This window comes from Pristis pectinata, chromosome 8 (assembly GCF_009764475.1).
Source record: "Pristis pectinata isolate sPriPec2 chromosome 8, sPriPec2.1.pri, whole genome shotgun sequence".
Lineage (NCBI taxonomy): Eukaryota > Metazoa > Chordata > Chondrichthyes > Rhinopristiformes > Pristidae > Pristis > Pristis pectinata.
Window position 1 is genome coordinate 54,854,910 of NC_067412.1, and position 15,529 is coordinate 54,870,438.

Here is a 15,529-nt window from a genome sequence, read left to right on the forward strand (position 1 = left end):
TGTAATGGACAGTGGAGAGAGAAAAATAACCAATGCCAATGAGGGACAGTGCATTCACTGGAAATCAGATAAACTATCATGTAGCACAATAAAACATTGCACTGTTTGATAAAGTTTCCACCCTACCCTGTCCCTCGTACACGCCAACCAGTCTTGGATAGATAGTTGAATACCAGTTGCAAGAGCAGGATAGTGAGAATGCTGGAACACTCAGCAGGACGGGCAGCATCCATGGACAGATAAACACTGGGTTAAAATTTGAGCTGGCCAGATCTGACTGGTTATCTGAAGTTATAGATTTCAGTATTGGGTCCCAATGTGTCCAGATGGAAGATGAGATGCAGAAACTTCAGCTTCCATTGGGTTGCAATTGTATAAGAGGTCAGACTGGGCTCACTGTGTCTCACCTAGTACCCAGCATGACTTACTCCTCCATACATGGCTCTGATATCCAGCACATGAGTCGGCTCTCTTCCTGATCTGGGGCTGGGATGTGGCCCCAAGTCTGAGAGACGACCATCCCTGTACTCAATCTGCCATTCAGTGTAAGGGACAGACCCTTTATCCTGAACAGTGCCCATGGAAAAAGATTGACTCAGCTCCCACACGATGCCCTGTACCAGACACTGACTCTCCAATACAAAACCTCCCTGATAAGGGAACAACATATTCCCTCAGATCTGGTGTTGCTGGAAGAGAATGACTTTCTTTCCTAAACCTGGAAAGTGACACACTATCCTGGGGACTATCCTAGAGTGACACTCTACTTCAGACTGGTGATGGGTCAAGGGCACTCACTGACTTCCCAGAGTCCAGTGTAAGGGGGTGATTAACTATCTTGCATCAAATGTCCATTCAAGAAATGTTGTTTTTTCCCTAGCTACCCTGAGGGAACATCTCACCATTTTGCACTTGGAACAGATGCTCAATGTAAGGGACAGGATCCTTCTCCCAGCCTGGGATTGGTCACTTTATATAAACTATAATAGGGTAGATAATACAATGTTTTAATGTGCGATATGATGAGCTGATGGAAGGCAGACTGGTTTTCTCAGGGTCCTCAGTTTGAAGAGGAGGACCGTCTAACCTCAAAGAGCCACTAGCTATGTCCCTATACAGGGAGGGGACACCACAGCAGGATTACCGTGCTTAGTCTAGATGGGGAGGGAGTCACAAAGCTGTTGACCCTACTGTTGGTCTGAGTTCCACCCAAAGGGGCCCCATCCTGGGACTGAGAGTCCAGGGCAGCACAATAGACCTTGAAGTTAGACGGTCCTCCTCTTCAAACTGAGGACCCTGAGAAGACCACTCTGCCTTCCATCAGCTCATCTCATCACACATTAAAACACTGTATTATTTACCCTATCCTAGCTTATAAAGGGTGACCAATTCCGGTCTGGGAGAGAGATCCTGTCCCTTATATGGGTCACTAATTCCAAGTGCAAAATGGTGAGATATTCCCTTTAGGAAAAAAACATTTCTTTAATGGACATTTGATGCAAGATAGTTAGCCACAGCATTCTAAACTGATCCAAGAGAACTGCCCCTCAATCCTTTCCTCTCTCCTCCTGATCTACCTAGTTGCTCTTATAGGTCCTCCTACACCCACCCCTGCACCTCACTACCTCCATCCACACACTCTTCCCACTAGGTCCCGTCCCTCAACTGTTCCAAATGCCCACCCCAGCTCTCTTACCTTGTTCCATGCTTCACCTTTCTCCTATGAGATTCCACCATCTGCAGCCCTTTCGAGGAACTCAGTGGGTTGAGCAACATCCGTGGGAGGAAAGGAATTGTTGACGTTTTGGGTCAAAACCCTGCATCAGGACTTGATGTAACAAAGGGCTGATCTACAGCCCTGTGTTGCCTCCACCTCTCACCCGGCCTCTGTCACTCTTTCCACTTCCCTCCACCATCTGCCAATCATCCTTCCTTACCTGGATCCACCTATTGACTGCCAGATCTTGCCTCACCCCTTCTCTTTACGCTGGCTATCTTCCCTCTTTCTTTTGGTCCAGATGAAGGGGCTTGACCCGAAACATCGACTGTCCATTTCCCTCCATAGATGCTGCCTGACCTGCTGAGTTCCTCCAGCATCTTGTTTGTTTCTCCTTTGCAGTGGAGGGCACTTCTTCATGACTCTTCCTTCAGAGTCCATCTATACCCTTGCAGAGGGGAGAAGAGAGGCAAGGGCCAGTGGAGTTGTCCAGAACCTGGGGCCGAAGGGACTTGAGGAGAATTGGTGGTAGCCACACGCTCTTCCTAATTTTGAGCCGTTCTGGGCTACTGGAGGTGGGAGAGGGTTGACCAAGAGAGTGGCCTGCTCGTTTTGAGGCCTGCCTCAAAGAGTGGGGTCTCACAGTGGGGAACAGCACAGTGCGAGTCCAGGCCAGTGACCCTGAACCTGCTTGTGGCCAGTAGTGGGCCCGAGAGTTGAGGTGTGTGTCTATGTCTGGGGGATCTGGTGACACTGGCTTTTACTCATGCCTGACCTCCTCTTCCGCAGATCGTGTATGACGAAGGCCCTCTCTACGTGTTTGCAAAGAACGAGGATGTGCGCAGGCAGTGGATAAAGGAGTTGAGCAGCAGTTACGTCATGCCGTTTACTGAACCCAGCGATCACGGTTGATTACTGTCAGAAGGCAAAAGCTATGTGCAGAGTTCCAGCCACTTCCACTGGGGAGAGTAGCAGTTCCAGTCTTTCCCTCTTGCCTTGTGCTGGAGTTGTTAGGAATCCCTGGGAGTTCCAGGCACACTCCAGTGGAGTAGGATGACTGCCCCCCTCGGACCCTGAGTGGTGCAACTTAGACCCAGCTTTGTTTCTTTGCTTGCTGACAACAGCAGCTATAACTGGAGTAACACACTAAAAGCTACAGGAACTCAGAGGCTCAGGAAGCATCTGTGGAGGGAAATGGACAGTTGATGTTTTGGGTTGAGACCCCTCATCGAGACTAAAAGATATTTAGTCAGTATAAAGAGGTGGAGGAAAGGGGTGGAGCAAGAGCTGGCAGGTGATAGGTGGATCCAGGTGAGGGGGGGGGTGGTGATAGGCATATGGGGAGGGGAGAGTGGGAATAACATCAAAAGCTGGGAGGTGATAGATGGAATTGATCCTCCTATTGCCTGCCGGCTCTTTCTCCCCTCCTTTGCTCCACCTCTTTATACTGGCTACCTCTCCCCATCTATTAGTCCAGATGAAGGGTCTCGACTCAAAACACCAACTGTCCATTTCCCTCCACAGATGCTGCCTGACACACTGAGTTCCTCCAGCCTTTTCCGTGTTGCTCCAGGCTCCAGCATCTCCAGTCTTTTGTGTCTCCTGCAGCTATAACTGGCCCATCTGACCTAACAAAATGTTCCCTTGGCACACTCAGTGTTGACAGATAACAGGGCAAGTAACCAGTGTGTGGTCCCGGGGAGGTGTTAGAGGGAGGCAGAGGGGTTGAGGGAGGGAGGTCTGGAGTTCGGGAGCAGCAGCTGTGGCAGGGAGATGTGGGATGGGTAGGATGTCCTGCAGGGTGGGACTGGAGGGAAGGCAGTGTGGGAACTGGACTGCGAGTCCTTGCAGGAAGCAGAGCAATGGGAGAACAGCAGAGTTTGGGATGCTCTTGTGGTTGGTGGGAGGGTGGAGGCTGGGAGATAAGCCTGGGGAGCTCTGGAGTACAGCAGCCTGCAGATGATCAAAGCATTGGGGGAGTACGCACTCCACACTCAATGCTGTGAAATGATGGCTCCCCAAGAGTGGCCTCAGTACTCTCCTCACCTTTCTGAAGGTATTCCCAATGTTGATATTCCTACTCTCATGTCCAACCCCCATCAAGAGGTATCACTTTCCTGTTCACTGTACTGCTGCTTCTCCACAGCCCCGGGCTCTGGGCCAACCCATCCCTGGGGGATCTCAGAACACAACATCTGTCTGCACCTGCACACCCTCCTCTGAACCTCCTCTCAGGAAGGTCGGAAGTTTAACGGTCTGTTTTATCCAGAGCTCTGCATTCCCCACTATATGGACTGTTGACTGATTCCAGCTGCATTTGGTGCCTGTTCATCGTTGCCTGAGCTGGTGCCTATGCATTGTTGCCTGCACCTCAGACACTGCACCTGCCTGGATGGAGGTTCACACTGCACTTCTCCCCACCCTCATGTCCTCTCACCACTGCTCACACCCTCTCCTTGCCCCCTTCACCCTCTCTCAAATCCTCTCTCTCCTCTTACCCCTTCTCACCACCCTCTCACCCCCTCTTACTGCCCTCTCACTGCCTTCTCACTGACCTCTCACCCCCTCACTGCCCTCTCACCCCTTCTCACCACCCTGTCAGCCCCCTCACTGCCTCTCACCACCCTCTCTCCCTGTCTTGCTTCCTTTCACCGTCCTCTCACCGCTCTCTCACCTGCTCTTACCCCCTCTCTTGGCCAAGCCTCTGTCCCTCAGGCACGGAACATAACACTTCCCCCTAAATCCAGGGAGTTCAATGCAACTGGAAGGAAAAGTGCTGGACAGAGTGCAGAAGGAGATTCACCAGGATGTTGCCTGGATTGGAGGACTTGAGTTTGGGGGAAAGTGGAAAGGCTGGGCTTGTTTTCCCTCCAGCGAAGCAGGCTAAGGGGTGACGTGATAGTATACAAGATTATGAGAGGCATAGATGGGGTAGATAGTCAGAATCCTTTTTACCACGACAGGGGTAGCAAAAGCAAGAGGGCGTATGTTTACAGTGAGAGGGAGGAGTTTTACAGGGGATCTGAGGGGTAAATTTTTTTACACAGAGTGTGGTTGATATCTGGAACTCGCTGCCAATGTGGTGGAATCAGATACAATCACTACATTTAAGAGGCATTTAGACAGGCACTTGAATAGCCAAGGTGTAGAAGGATGTGGTCCTAATGTGGGCAAATAGGATTAGTGTGGATGGGCAAAAAGGTCAGTTGGGACAATGTGGGCCGAAGGGCCTGTTTCTTTGCTCTGTGGATCTATACTTCTAATTAATTCCTGTGGGAACTGGATGTATGTTAGTCTTGCTGATAACTGGCAGAATGTTAATCTTAATGATAACTAGCACTGTGACAATCTGTGCTAACTAACAACGAGTTAATCATTCTATAAAGGCAGTGAGTTAATAATCTTTGTGATAGTTTTGCCTTCTTAATCTCTCAGATAATCTATGGCACAACAGTCTCTGTGAAACTACATAGGACTGGGTGTTAACACTAGGTATTGAGTTAGAGTTTGCTAGGTGTTAGTTGGTGGGATTACCAGGGCTGGTTAAATTCATTGTTCATTAGAGGTGTTAATCCATAGGAGGCATTATTCTAAGTGATGACTAGCCTGGGTAATCTTTTGATTGTTGGAGGGTTGTGATCAGTGGGATAATGTAGAATGTTGTCAATAAACCTGGAATAGTATAGAAAACACTGGAGTGGAATTAAAAGGGAAATCAGAAAAAGCATGAAAAAATCTGGGCAAATATGATCAAAGAAAATGGAAAGATGTTTTGTAAATTTATAAAGAGCAAGTGGAGGATTGAGGAAAGAGCTGAGGTCTATTAGGGACCAAAAATGTCATCTGTGTGTGGAATTGGAGGATGTGGGTAAGGTTCTTAATGTATATGTTAAAATAATCTTCACAAAAGAGAGGGGCAGTATTGACGTTGTTAAGGCCGACAAGTGTGATGTGTTGGATGGGATAAACCTCGTGAAAGAGGAAGAATTAAAGGGTCAGGCTGTTAATGGAAGCAAAGGATGAAATTGTGGAGGCTCTGCCTTCAATGTTTCCAATCGTCCTGGGCTACAGGAGTGGTGCCAGGAGAGGGGAAGACTGCCAGTGTTGTACTGTGTTTCAAAAAAGGAGGAAGGAATAAAATAATTATGGGCCAGTTGATTTAACTTGAGTGGTGGGATAATTATTAGATTCATTCTGAGGGACAGACTGAATTCTTATTCAGAAAGGCAATGATGAATCAAGGGCAGTCGATATGGATTCGTTCAGGGAACGTTGTGTCTGAATAGTTTGAGGAACTTCTTGAGGAGGTAACAGGGAAGTTCAGTGAGGGTGCTACACATGATGTAGTCCATGTGGATTTTAGCAAGGCTCTTAACAAGGACACACATGGCAGGCTGGTCAAAAAAAAAAATCCCACGGGATCCATGAGGGAGATGGCAAACTGGCTAAGAGATGGGAAGTAAAGGGGAATGGATGAAGGGTGTGTTTGTGACCGGAGGCTGCTACTGTGGGGTCCCAGAGGGACCAGTGCTTGGTCCTTTGCTGTTTGAAATATATATTAATGGCTTAGAACTAAATGTAGGGGATGTGATAAAGAAGCTTACAGATGATAGAATAATTGTCCGAGTGGTTAAGAGTGAGGAGAGAAGCTTTAAACTGCAGGAGGATTGAGTAGGTCAGGTCAGGTGGGCAGGAAGATGGCAAATGGAATTTAATCCAGAGTAGGATGAGATGAAACACTTGGGGACGTGTTACAAGGGAAGGGAATGTACAATAAATGGAAGGAGATTGAGATGTATGGAGGAACAGAGGCACCTTGGAGTACATCCATTGATCTTTACAGGTAGTAGGACAGCTCAATAAAGAGGTTAAAAAGGCATGTATAGTAACTGAGGTGCAGAAGTTAGGAACAGGGAGGGAGTGCTGAAACTGTGTACAACTCCAATGAGGTCACAGCCTGAGCACTGTGTACAGTTCTGGTCACCACATTAGAGGAAAGATGAGATTGAACTGGAGAGGTGGGCAGTGTGTGCTGTCACTGCACATCTCTGGAGACCCTGTTTCGATTCTGACCCCTGGTGCTGTCTATGTGGATTTGCACGTTCTCCCTGTGACCACTTGGGCTTCTCAGTTTCCAGTTTCTCCAGTTTCAGTTTCTTCCCACATCTCAAAGACATGTGGGTTGGTGGGTTAATTGGCCACGGTAAATCACCCCCAGTGTGGGAGAAGTTTAGGGAACATTCGTGTGTCGGGATTGATCTGTGATATTTGTCAGTGTGATCGGGTGGTGTTAATTTATCAAGTGGTGTTGGGCACTGGCTGTCAGGGTGTGGTAACCTGTGCATTTCATAATGTGCTATTATCAGTATAAGGTTCCTTAAGCTGAGGGGTTCTTAAATGAACCCCTCAGATTTCCTTTAAAACTTTGTCCTCTCACCTTGAACCTATGCCTTCTTGTTTTTGATACCCCTACCATGGGAAAAAAGATTCTGACTATCTCCCTTATCTATACCTCTCATTATCTTATATCCCTCTCTCAGGTCACCTTTCGGCCTCCTTCACTTCAGGGAAAGCAAACCCAGCCTATTCAATATCTCTCCCTAACTAAAGTCCTCCAATCCAGATAACATCCTGGCGAATGCCGTTCTCTCCAGTGCAATCACATCCTTCCTACAGTGTGGTGATTAGAACTGCCACAATGCTCCAAGTGTGGCCGAACTAGTATTTTGTAAAATTGTAACATGATGTCCAAGCAGTTATGTTCTGTGCCCTGAGCCATGAAGGCAAGCATGTCATGTGCTTTCCTTACCACCCTATTACCTGTGCTGCCACTTTCAGGGCAACCATGGTCTCCCTGTTCATCAACATTCCTTAGTACCATACCATTTTCTGTATATGTCCTACCCCTATTTGACTTCCAAAAAGGTATCACGTAATTATGGTTTTGGTTATGAAGTGCATTGTTCTGTGTGATATTTGGGGAGTTTGATTATCAGGGCATTAATCTGATGTGGGGTGGGTGAGGTGAGACTGTTTTCTGGTTCTACCACCTCTTGTACTGATTTTATTCAATTCTCGGTTTCAGGGATTCGCTTCAATCAGGAGCTGATGCAGAAATACCACCCGTGTTTTTGGATAGAAGGGGAATGGTCCTGCTGTCAACAGTCGGCCAAAAACGCGCCCGGCTGCTGCATCATCCAAGCAATGAATTCCTGTGAGAATCTCGTGTCTTTTGGAACCATGAGCAAATTCTGCTCCCCGCACGACCCCACCCACCCCCACCCCCACCCCCACCCCACTAGCTATCCCTGAGATTACCACATACTTTAGCAATAGAGTTGTAAAATCATACACCATGAAAACAGGCTCTTTGGCCCAATTCGTCCATGCTGACGGTGTTGCGAAGCGAGTTAGTCCCATCTGCCCATGTTTGGCCCATAGCCCTCTAAACCTCTCCTATCCATGTACTTATCTAGATGGCGTTTAAACGTTGCTAATGTGCCCGCCTCAATCACTATTTCTGGCAGCTCCTTCCAAATATACACCACACTTTGCATGAAGAAGATGCCCCTGATGTCCCTTTTAAATCTCCCACCTCTGATCTTAAACCAATGCCCTCTTGTTTGTGGCACCCTCTCCCTGGGAAAAATGACTATGTGCTTTCACCCTGTCTATGTCCCTCATGGTCTTATATACCTCTATCAGGTCACCCCTCAATCTCCTACGTTCTAAGGAATAAAGTCCTGGTCTACACAACCTCCCCTTGTAACTCAGGCACCTAAATCCAGGCAACATCCTAGTAAATCATCTCCCAGATTTATTCTTACCACACTTGCTCTGCTTCACTGATAAAATAGTAGCTTTGTTTAACAACTGAGAGATGGAGATATTTTCTCTGCTTGTTCCTCCACCAAATACATAACTATTTGGGTTAACTAGAAACATAGAAACATAGAAAAACTACAGCACAATTCAGGCCTTCCGGCCCACAAAGCTGTGCCGAACATGTCCCTACCCTAGAAATTACTAGGCTTACCCATAGCCCTCTATTTTATTCAGCTCCATGTACCTATCAAACAGTCTCTTGAAAGACCCTATCATATCCACCTCCACCACCGTTTCCGGCAGCCCATTCCATGCACTACTAAATTATTACCAACATTAATAGACTCACTAGTCACAACCCTATCCATATTCATTATACACAAAGTGCTGGAGGAACTCAGCAGGTCAGGCAGCATCTATGGAGGGAAATAAATAGTCAACATTTCAGGGCAAGACCCTTCATCATGGGCAGGCTAATTGAATGCAGGGGCATCACAGGCGAATCCTGTCCTCACAGTGCTGAGGAGAAGGATGAAGAAGGGAGCTCGTGACTGGTTCTCCCAGAACTGAGCAGCCCCGGGCAATGGACAAAGTTCAGGGTGTGCATGGTTGATGCATTCACTTGCAGGAGATCAAGGATGCTGAAACTGCATCCGCTTAGAGTGGTCCTGGTCAATGGATGGTGGCTCTGATAGTAAGGTGAGGGGAGGTAGCTGACTCCCAGGAAACTTTGGAAACAGCCGTGGATCCCTGTTCATGTTCCTCCTGCCTTAGAAGAATTGGGGGTTTGATCCCCGCTCCGCGCTTCAGTGCTTGGTCCCAGCTGCATATCAGTGCGGTACTGAGGGAATGCTGCACTATTACAGGGAGATGCAGCATGAAACAGGCCAATCGGCCCATCAAGTCTGCGTTGACTCTCATCCACCCATTTACACTAATCCTATACTAATCCCATTTTATTCTCATCAACTCTCCTCAGATACTACATCTCATATGCACATTAGGGGCAATTTACAGCAGCCAAATACAGCAGCCTACCAGCCTGCACGTGGGATGTGGGAGGAAACCGGATCATCCGGGGAAACCCATGCGGTCATAGGGAGAATGTGCAAACTCCACACAGACAGCACCGGAAGTCAGAATCGAACCTGGGTCTCTGGCGCTGTGAGGCAGCGGCTCTACCAGCTGCGCCACTGTGTCACCAAGGAGAAGTTAAAGCTGCTCAGGATCCTGTAGAAGAGGAGCAGAGGGCGAAATCCAATGTCTTGGTCACAAACCTGGAAAGATCTGCCCCTTGTGATGTTAGGACATTCCAGGTGTATTCACAGGAAACACAGAGCCAATCTGTGCACACGTGCTACTGGAGGGATAGTTATTATCCAAGAGAATTCCCCTGATTTTAATGGTAACAGTGTGTTGGGAGCTGTTACACTCACCTGAGAGGTGAGATGGGGATTTCAGTTTAACAGGTCATTGAAGGAACCCTGAGAAGCTACAGTCTGTGACTGGGAGTGCAGTGATCCCTCAGTAGCACCAAAGTCTGTGTTTACCTCCTCGAATAGGACTGTACCCAGCTAACAGTTCACATTGGAGGGAAAGTCTTTCAGGGAAGGAAAGAGACATTACAGTAATTCCAAGATATTTTGCTTGCAGTTCGGACAGGTGGAAACTCCCGTCGTAAATCCAGGAAGCCCCTCCCACCAACTCCAGTGGAAGAAAACAAACAGGTAAGTGATCGAGCTCCAGAATTCCTTAAAGTTCTCCTTCTGTACATGTCCTCTGGATCCCTCCAAATATCTGACTTGCCTGCCATCCATGTCCTTGCCTTGTTCCCTCTCCATCACATCCATCACCCCCATCTCCCCCCACCTCTGTCCTCCCCACTCTCTGTGGCTGCCACTCTCTCTCACTAGGCTCAGGGGGCGTTCCTGCCCCTACACCATTGCAGATCTCAGTGCTACCAAGCCAGTGAGGTGTGACCAACCACCAAGCTCCTGCCAGATGTTCCATGGGCTCCAGATGTTTGGTTGCTGGGAGAGTGTAGCCCCGCCCACTCCAGCGAGGTGGTGTCTCCAGCCACACTGGGGTAAGGTTATGGCTCTGCCCCCCAGGGGAGAGGTAGTGACTCTGGCCACTCTGGGGTAAGGTTATGGCTCTGCACCCCGCAGGGGAGAGGTGAGGGCTCTGCCCACTCCTGGTGAGAGTTGGTGGCTCCACACACCCCAGGGCGAGGTGTTGGCTCCACCCAGTCTGGACAGGATGGTGTGATGGTGTCTTGTAGAAAGGATCTTGTATACAGTGAACTGTGGAGTCAAGGCAGAGCTGCAACCTCCCCCCAGGGGTGGGTGGGTTTGTACCCCTCTCATAGATAGTCATAAAGTCATAGAGTCATACGGCACAGAAACAGGTCCTTCGGCCCTACTGGTCCATACCGAACAAGATGCCCATCAAAGCTAGTCCCATTTGCCAGTGTTTGGCTCATAACCATCTAAACCTTTCCAATCCATGTACCCATCCAACTGTCTTTTAAAAGTTGTTACTGTACCTGCCTCAATCACTTCCTCTGGCAGCTGATTCCACATAGATACCATCCATTGTGTAAAAAAGTTGTTCCTCATGTTCCTCTTAAATCATTCCCCTCTCACCTTCAACCTATGCCCTTGAGTTCTTGATACCCCACCTCTGGCAAAATGATTGAATGCATTCACCCTATCTATGCCCCTCATGATTTTATACACCTCTATAAGATCACCTCTCAGTCTCCTACACTTCAAGGAATAAAGTCCTCGCCTGTCCAACCTCTCCCTATAACTCAGTCCCTCAAGTCCTGGCAGCATTTTTGTATTTTTTTTCTGCACTCTTTCCAGTTTAATAACATCTTTCTGATAGCAGGGCGACCAAAACTGAACACAATACTCCAAGTGCAGCCACACCGGCGTCCTCCACCACCGCACCATGACCTCCCAACTTTTATACTCATTGCCCTGACTTATGAAGGCCAGAATGCCAAAAACCCTCTTCACCAACTTGTCTATCTGTGACTCCACTTTTCAGTGAACCATGTACTTGTACTCCAAGGTCCCTCTGTTCCACCACACTCCCCAGGGCTCTGCTGTTCACTGTGAAATCCTACCTGCATTTGACTTTCCAAAATGCAACACCTCACCCTTATCCGAATTAAACTCCATTTGCCATTCCTCGGCCCACTTATTCAGCTGACCAAGATCCCCCTGTAATTTTTTATAACCTTCTCCATTGTCCACTATACCACATATCTTAGTGTCATCTTAATAACGTACTAACCATGCCTTGCACATTCTTATCCAAATCGTTGATACACATGACAAACAACCATGGGCTCAGTACGGACCCCTGAGGCACACCACTAGTCACAGGCTTCCAGTCCGAGAAACAACCTAACACCATCACTGTCTGCTTTCTACCATCAAGCCAATTGTGTATTCAATTAGCCAGCTCTCCTTGGATTCCATGCGACCTAACCTTACAGAGCAGCCTACCATGTGGAACCTTATCAAGGGCCTTACTGAAGTCCATATAAACCATGTCTACCACCCTGCCCTCATCAACTTTCTTGGTCACCTCATCAAAAAACTCAATCAGGTTTGTAAGGCGTGATCTCCCACGCATAAAGCCATGCTGACTACCCCAATCTGTCTTTCCAGATGTGCTTATATCTTATCCCTCAGAATCCACTCCAGTAACTTACTAACATTACTATCATACTAAACTCTCAAGGTCCCCTGAGGACCTTGACACCTTAAGGCCCTCAGGGCCTGACTAACTTACTGACATCCACAGGTGTTAGACTTACTGGCCTATAGTTCCCAGGTTTTTCTTTGCTGCCCTCCTTAAATAAAAGCACAACATTCGCTACCCTCCAGCCTTCCGGCATCTCTTCTGTGGCTAACGATGATGTAAATATCTTAGCCAGGGCTCCCGCAACTTCTTCTCAAGCTTCCCACATTGTTCTTAGATAAACCTGGTCAGGCCCTGGAGATTTGTCTATCTTCATACCTTTTAAGACCCCCTGTACCAGCACCCCCTGTACTGTAATGCAGACTATCCCCAAGACCTCCTGATTTACTTTTCCTAGATCTAAAGTCTTAATGTCTTTCTCCATGGTAAAAACAGAGAAATATTCAATGAAGACCTTGCCCATCTCCTGAGGCTTCACACAAGGGTGTCCCCTATGATCTTGGAGGGGCCCTGTTCTCTCTCTCTTTTCCCTTAATATACTTATAAAAACTCTTTGTATTTTCCTTAATCTTCTCTGCCAAAGTTACCTCATACCCCCTTTTTGCCCTCTTGATTTCCTTCTTGAGTACTCTTCTGCATCCCCTATACTCATCCAGAAATTTACTTGATCCTAGCTACCTGTACCTGACCCATGCATCCTTCTTTTTCCTGGCCAGGGTCTCATCAATATCCTTCGTCATCCAGGCTTCCCAATTCTTACCAGCCTTGTCCCTCACTCTGACAGGAACGTGCAGACCTTGAGCTCTCACTGTCTCACTTTTAAAAGCCTCCCACTTGCCTGTGGTCCCTTTGCTTGCAAACAACCTACTCCAACAACCTTTGCAAGCTCCTGTCTCATACCATCAAAATTCACCTTGCCCCAATTTAGAACTTGAACCTATGGACCAGTTCTGTCCCTCTCCATAACTATTTTAAAACTATTAAAACTATGGTCACTGGTCCGGAAGTGCTCCCCCATTGTCACCTCAGTCACTTGCCCTGCCCTATTACCCAAGAGTAGGTCGAGCTTTGCCCTCTTCCAAGTAGGCCCCTCTGTGTATTGCCCGAGCAAAATTTCCTGAACATACTTAACAAATTCCACCATATCTAAGCCCTTAACAATATGGTAGTCCCAGTCAATGTTAGGAAAGTTAAAATCCCCTACTATGATAACGCTATTATTCTTACAATTCTACACAATTTTCCTGCATGTTTGTCCTTCTAATTCCCATTGACTATCTGGGGGCCTACAGTACAATCCCAACAATGTGATCATCCCCTTCTTATTTCTCAGCTCCACCCATAAAGTCTCACTGGATGATCCAGTAAGTTCATCTCTGACCACTGCTATGACATTCCCCTTAATCAAAAATGCAACTCCCCCTCCTTTCTTTCCTCTTCCTCTATCCTGCTTAAAGCACCTGTACCCCGGAACATTAAGCTGCAACCCTGTCCCTCCCTTAGCCATGTTTCTATAATGGCAATAATATCCCAGTCCCACGTAGCTATCCAATCCCTAAGTTCATCCGCCTTACTTGACAGAGTTCTTGCATTGAAATAAATTTAATCCAATAGGCTTTCCTCGCTCCTGGCCATTCTCTCTGGCCTGTCATACCCGTTCAACTTGCTGTCACTGACTTCTGCATCACCTTCCAGCCTCTCATTTGCCTTCCTGATGCTTGGGATCCCACCCCCCTACCAAACTAGTTTAAACCCACCTTAGTATCACTAGTAAATCTGCCTGCCAGGATATTGGATCCCCCTGCAGTTCAGGTGCAACCCATCCCTCTTGTGCAGGTCACCTCTGCCCCAGAAGAGATCCCAATGGTCCAAAAATATGAATCCTTGCTCCCTACACCAATTTTTCAGCCCCACATTCATTTGCCTTATCCTCCTATTCTTCCCTCACTAGCATGTGGCACTGGAGGTAATTCAGAGATTATTACCCTCAAGGTCCTGCTTTTTAACTTCTTCCCTAGTTCCTTATATTCACTCTGCAGGACCTCATCCCCTTCTCTACCCACATCATTTGTGCCAACGTGCACGATGACTTCTGGCTGCTCACCCTCCCCCTTGAAAATGTTCTGTAGCCGCTCTGTGACATTCTGGACCCTGGCACCAGGGAGGCAACACACCATTCTGAAGTCCCTTCTGCGGCCACAGAATCTCCTGTCCGCCCCCCTAACTATCCCCTATTGCTGGAGTCCTTTCTGCCTTCACCCTTTCCCACTGAGTCTCAGAACTAGTCCTGGTGTCACAGACCTGGCTACTGCTGCCTCTCCCTGCCCCTCTCCCCACCCATCCCCCTCCTGCTCCCTCTGTACTGGGCATAACCTGGTTAACCCATCCCCCTCCTGCTCCCTGTACTGGGCATAACCTGGTTAACCCATCCCCCTCCTGCTCCCTGTACTGGGCATAACCCGGTTAACCAGCATCCTTAATCTCAGTCTCACCTCCCTCCATGTAAATTGCACAGCTACTAGAAAGGGGTCATTAACAAATTAGTTAATGGATTTTAACCAACTAATAACTTGGCTGTTGTTAGCTGACCAGTCAGTGGTAATTTGCATGGGGCTAATTACCAATAGGTAATGAAGTAATGCTAGTTAACAATAATTAATAGGTGGTTGCCACTCACTTGTTGGTGATAACATGGTGATGGTTCTTGCTTTCCCTCACAGCCAATGAAACGTGCACCAGCTCCCCAGCCCAGCTCGGTAACCAAGAAGGTGGTGGTGGCCCTGTACGATTACCAGATCATGAACCCAGAAGACCTGCCCCTGCGCAAGGACGAGGAGTACTTCGTGTTAGATCACACCGACCACAACTGGTGGCGGGCGAGGGACGCTCACGGGTACGTGTGGTGTGTGGTTACTGGGGTGGGCGCTGGGGTTTGGGGGCAGCGAGGAGGGAACAGGTACTGGGAGCTGGAGGATCCAGTTAAATCCACCTGGGGCAGGCCCACAGGAACGTAGCACCCCTGCCTGGTGGAGACAGTGGTGGGTGACATGTGGAGACCAGGAACACATCGGGAGCAACGTTCTCCCATTGGATTGTAGTGAGAATGATCAGCCTTTGTGCATCTCCCAGCTTATGTTTTCTGTGTCGGCTCTTGTCTTTATCACAGGTGTTATCTGGGCATAACTGAGCGTTGTTGATCTGAACTCAGCAATACAGAAGGTGTGTGAGTGTGCTTGTGTGTGTGAGTATGTGTGGGAGTATATGTGTGCT

General features: G+C 48.0%; 1 protein-coding gene across 4 annotated transcripts in view; it reads left to right on the forward strand.

Annotated features, from left to right (window-relative positions):
• Nucleotides 1-15,529, forward strand: part of btk (Bruton agammaglobulinemia tyrosine kinase) — an 89,603-nt gene that overhangs the window by 30,888 nt on the left and 43,186 nt on the right. For all 4 annotated transcript variants that reach the window (XM_052021449.1, XM_052021452.1, XM_052021451.1 and 1 more), the window contains exons 4-7: nucleotides 2,507-2,588; nucleotides 7,803-7,931; nucleotides 10,196-10,269; nucleotides 14,980-15,152. In XM_052021449.1, coding sequence (XP_051877409.1) covers nucleotides 2,507-2,588; nucleotides 7,803-7,931; nucleotides 10,196-10,269; nucleotides 14,980-15,152 — 458 coding nt within the window. The remainder of the gene's footprint in view (nucleotides 1-2,506; nucleotides 2,589-7,802; nucleotides 7,932-10,195; nucleotides 10,270-14,979; nucleotides 15,153-15,529) is intronic.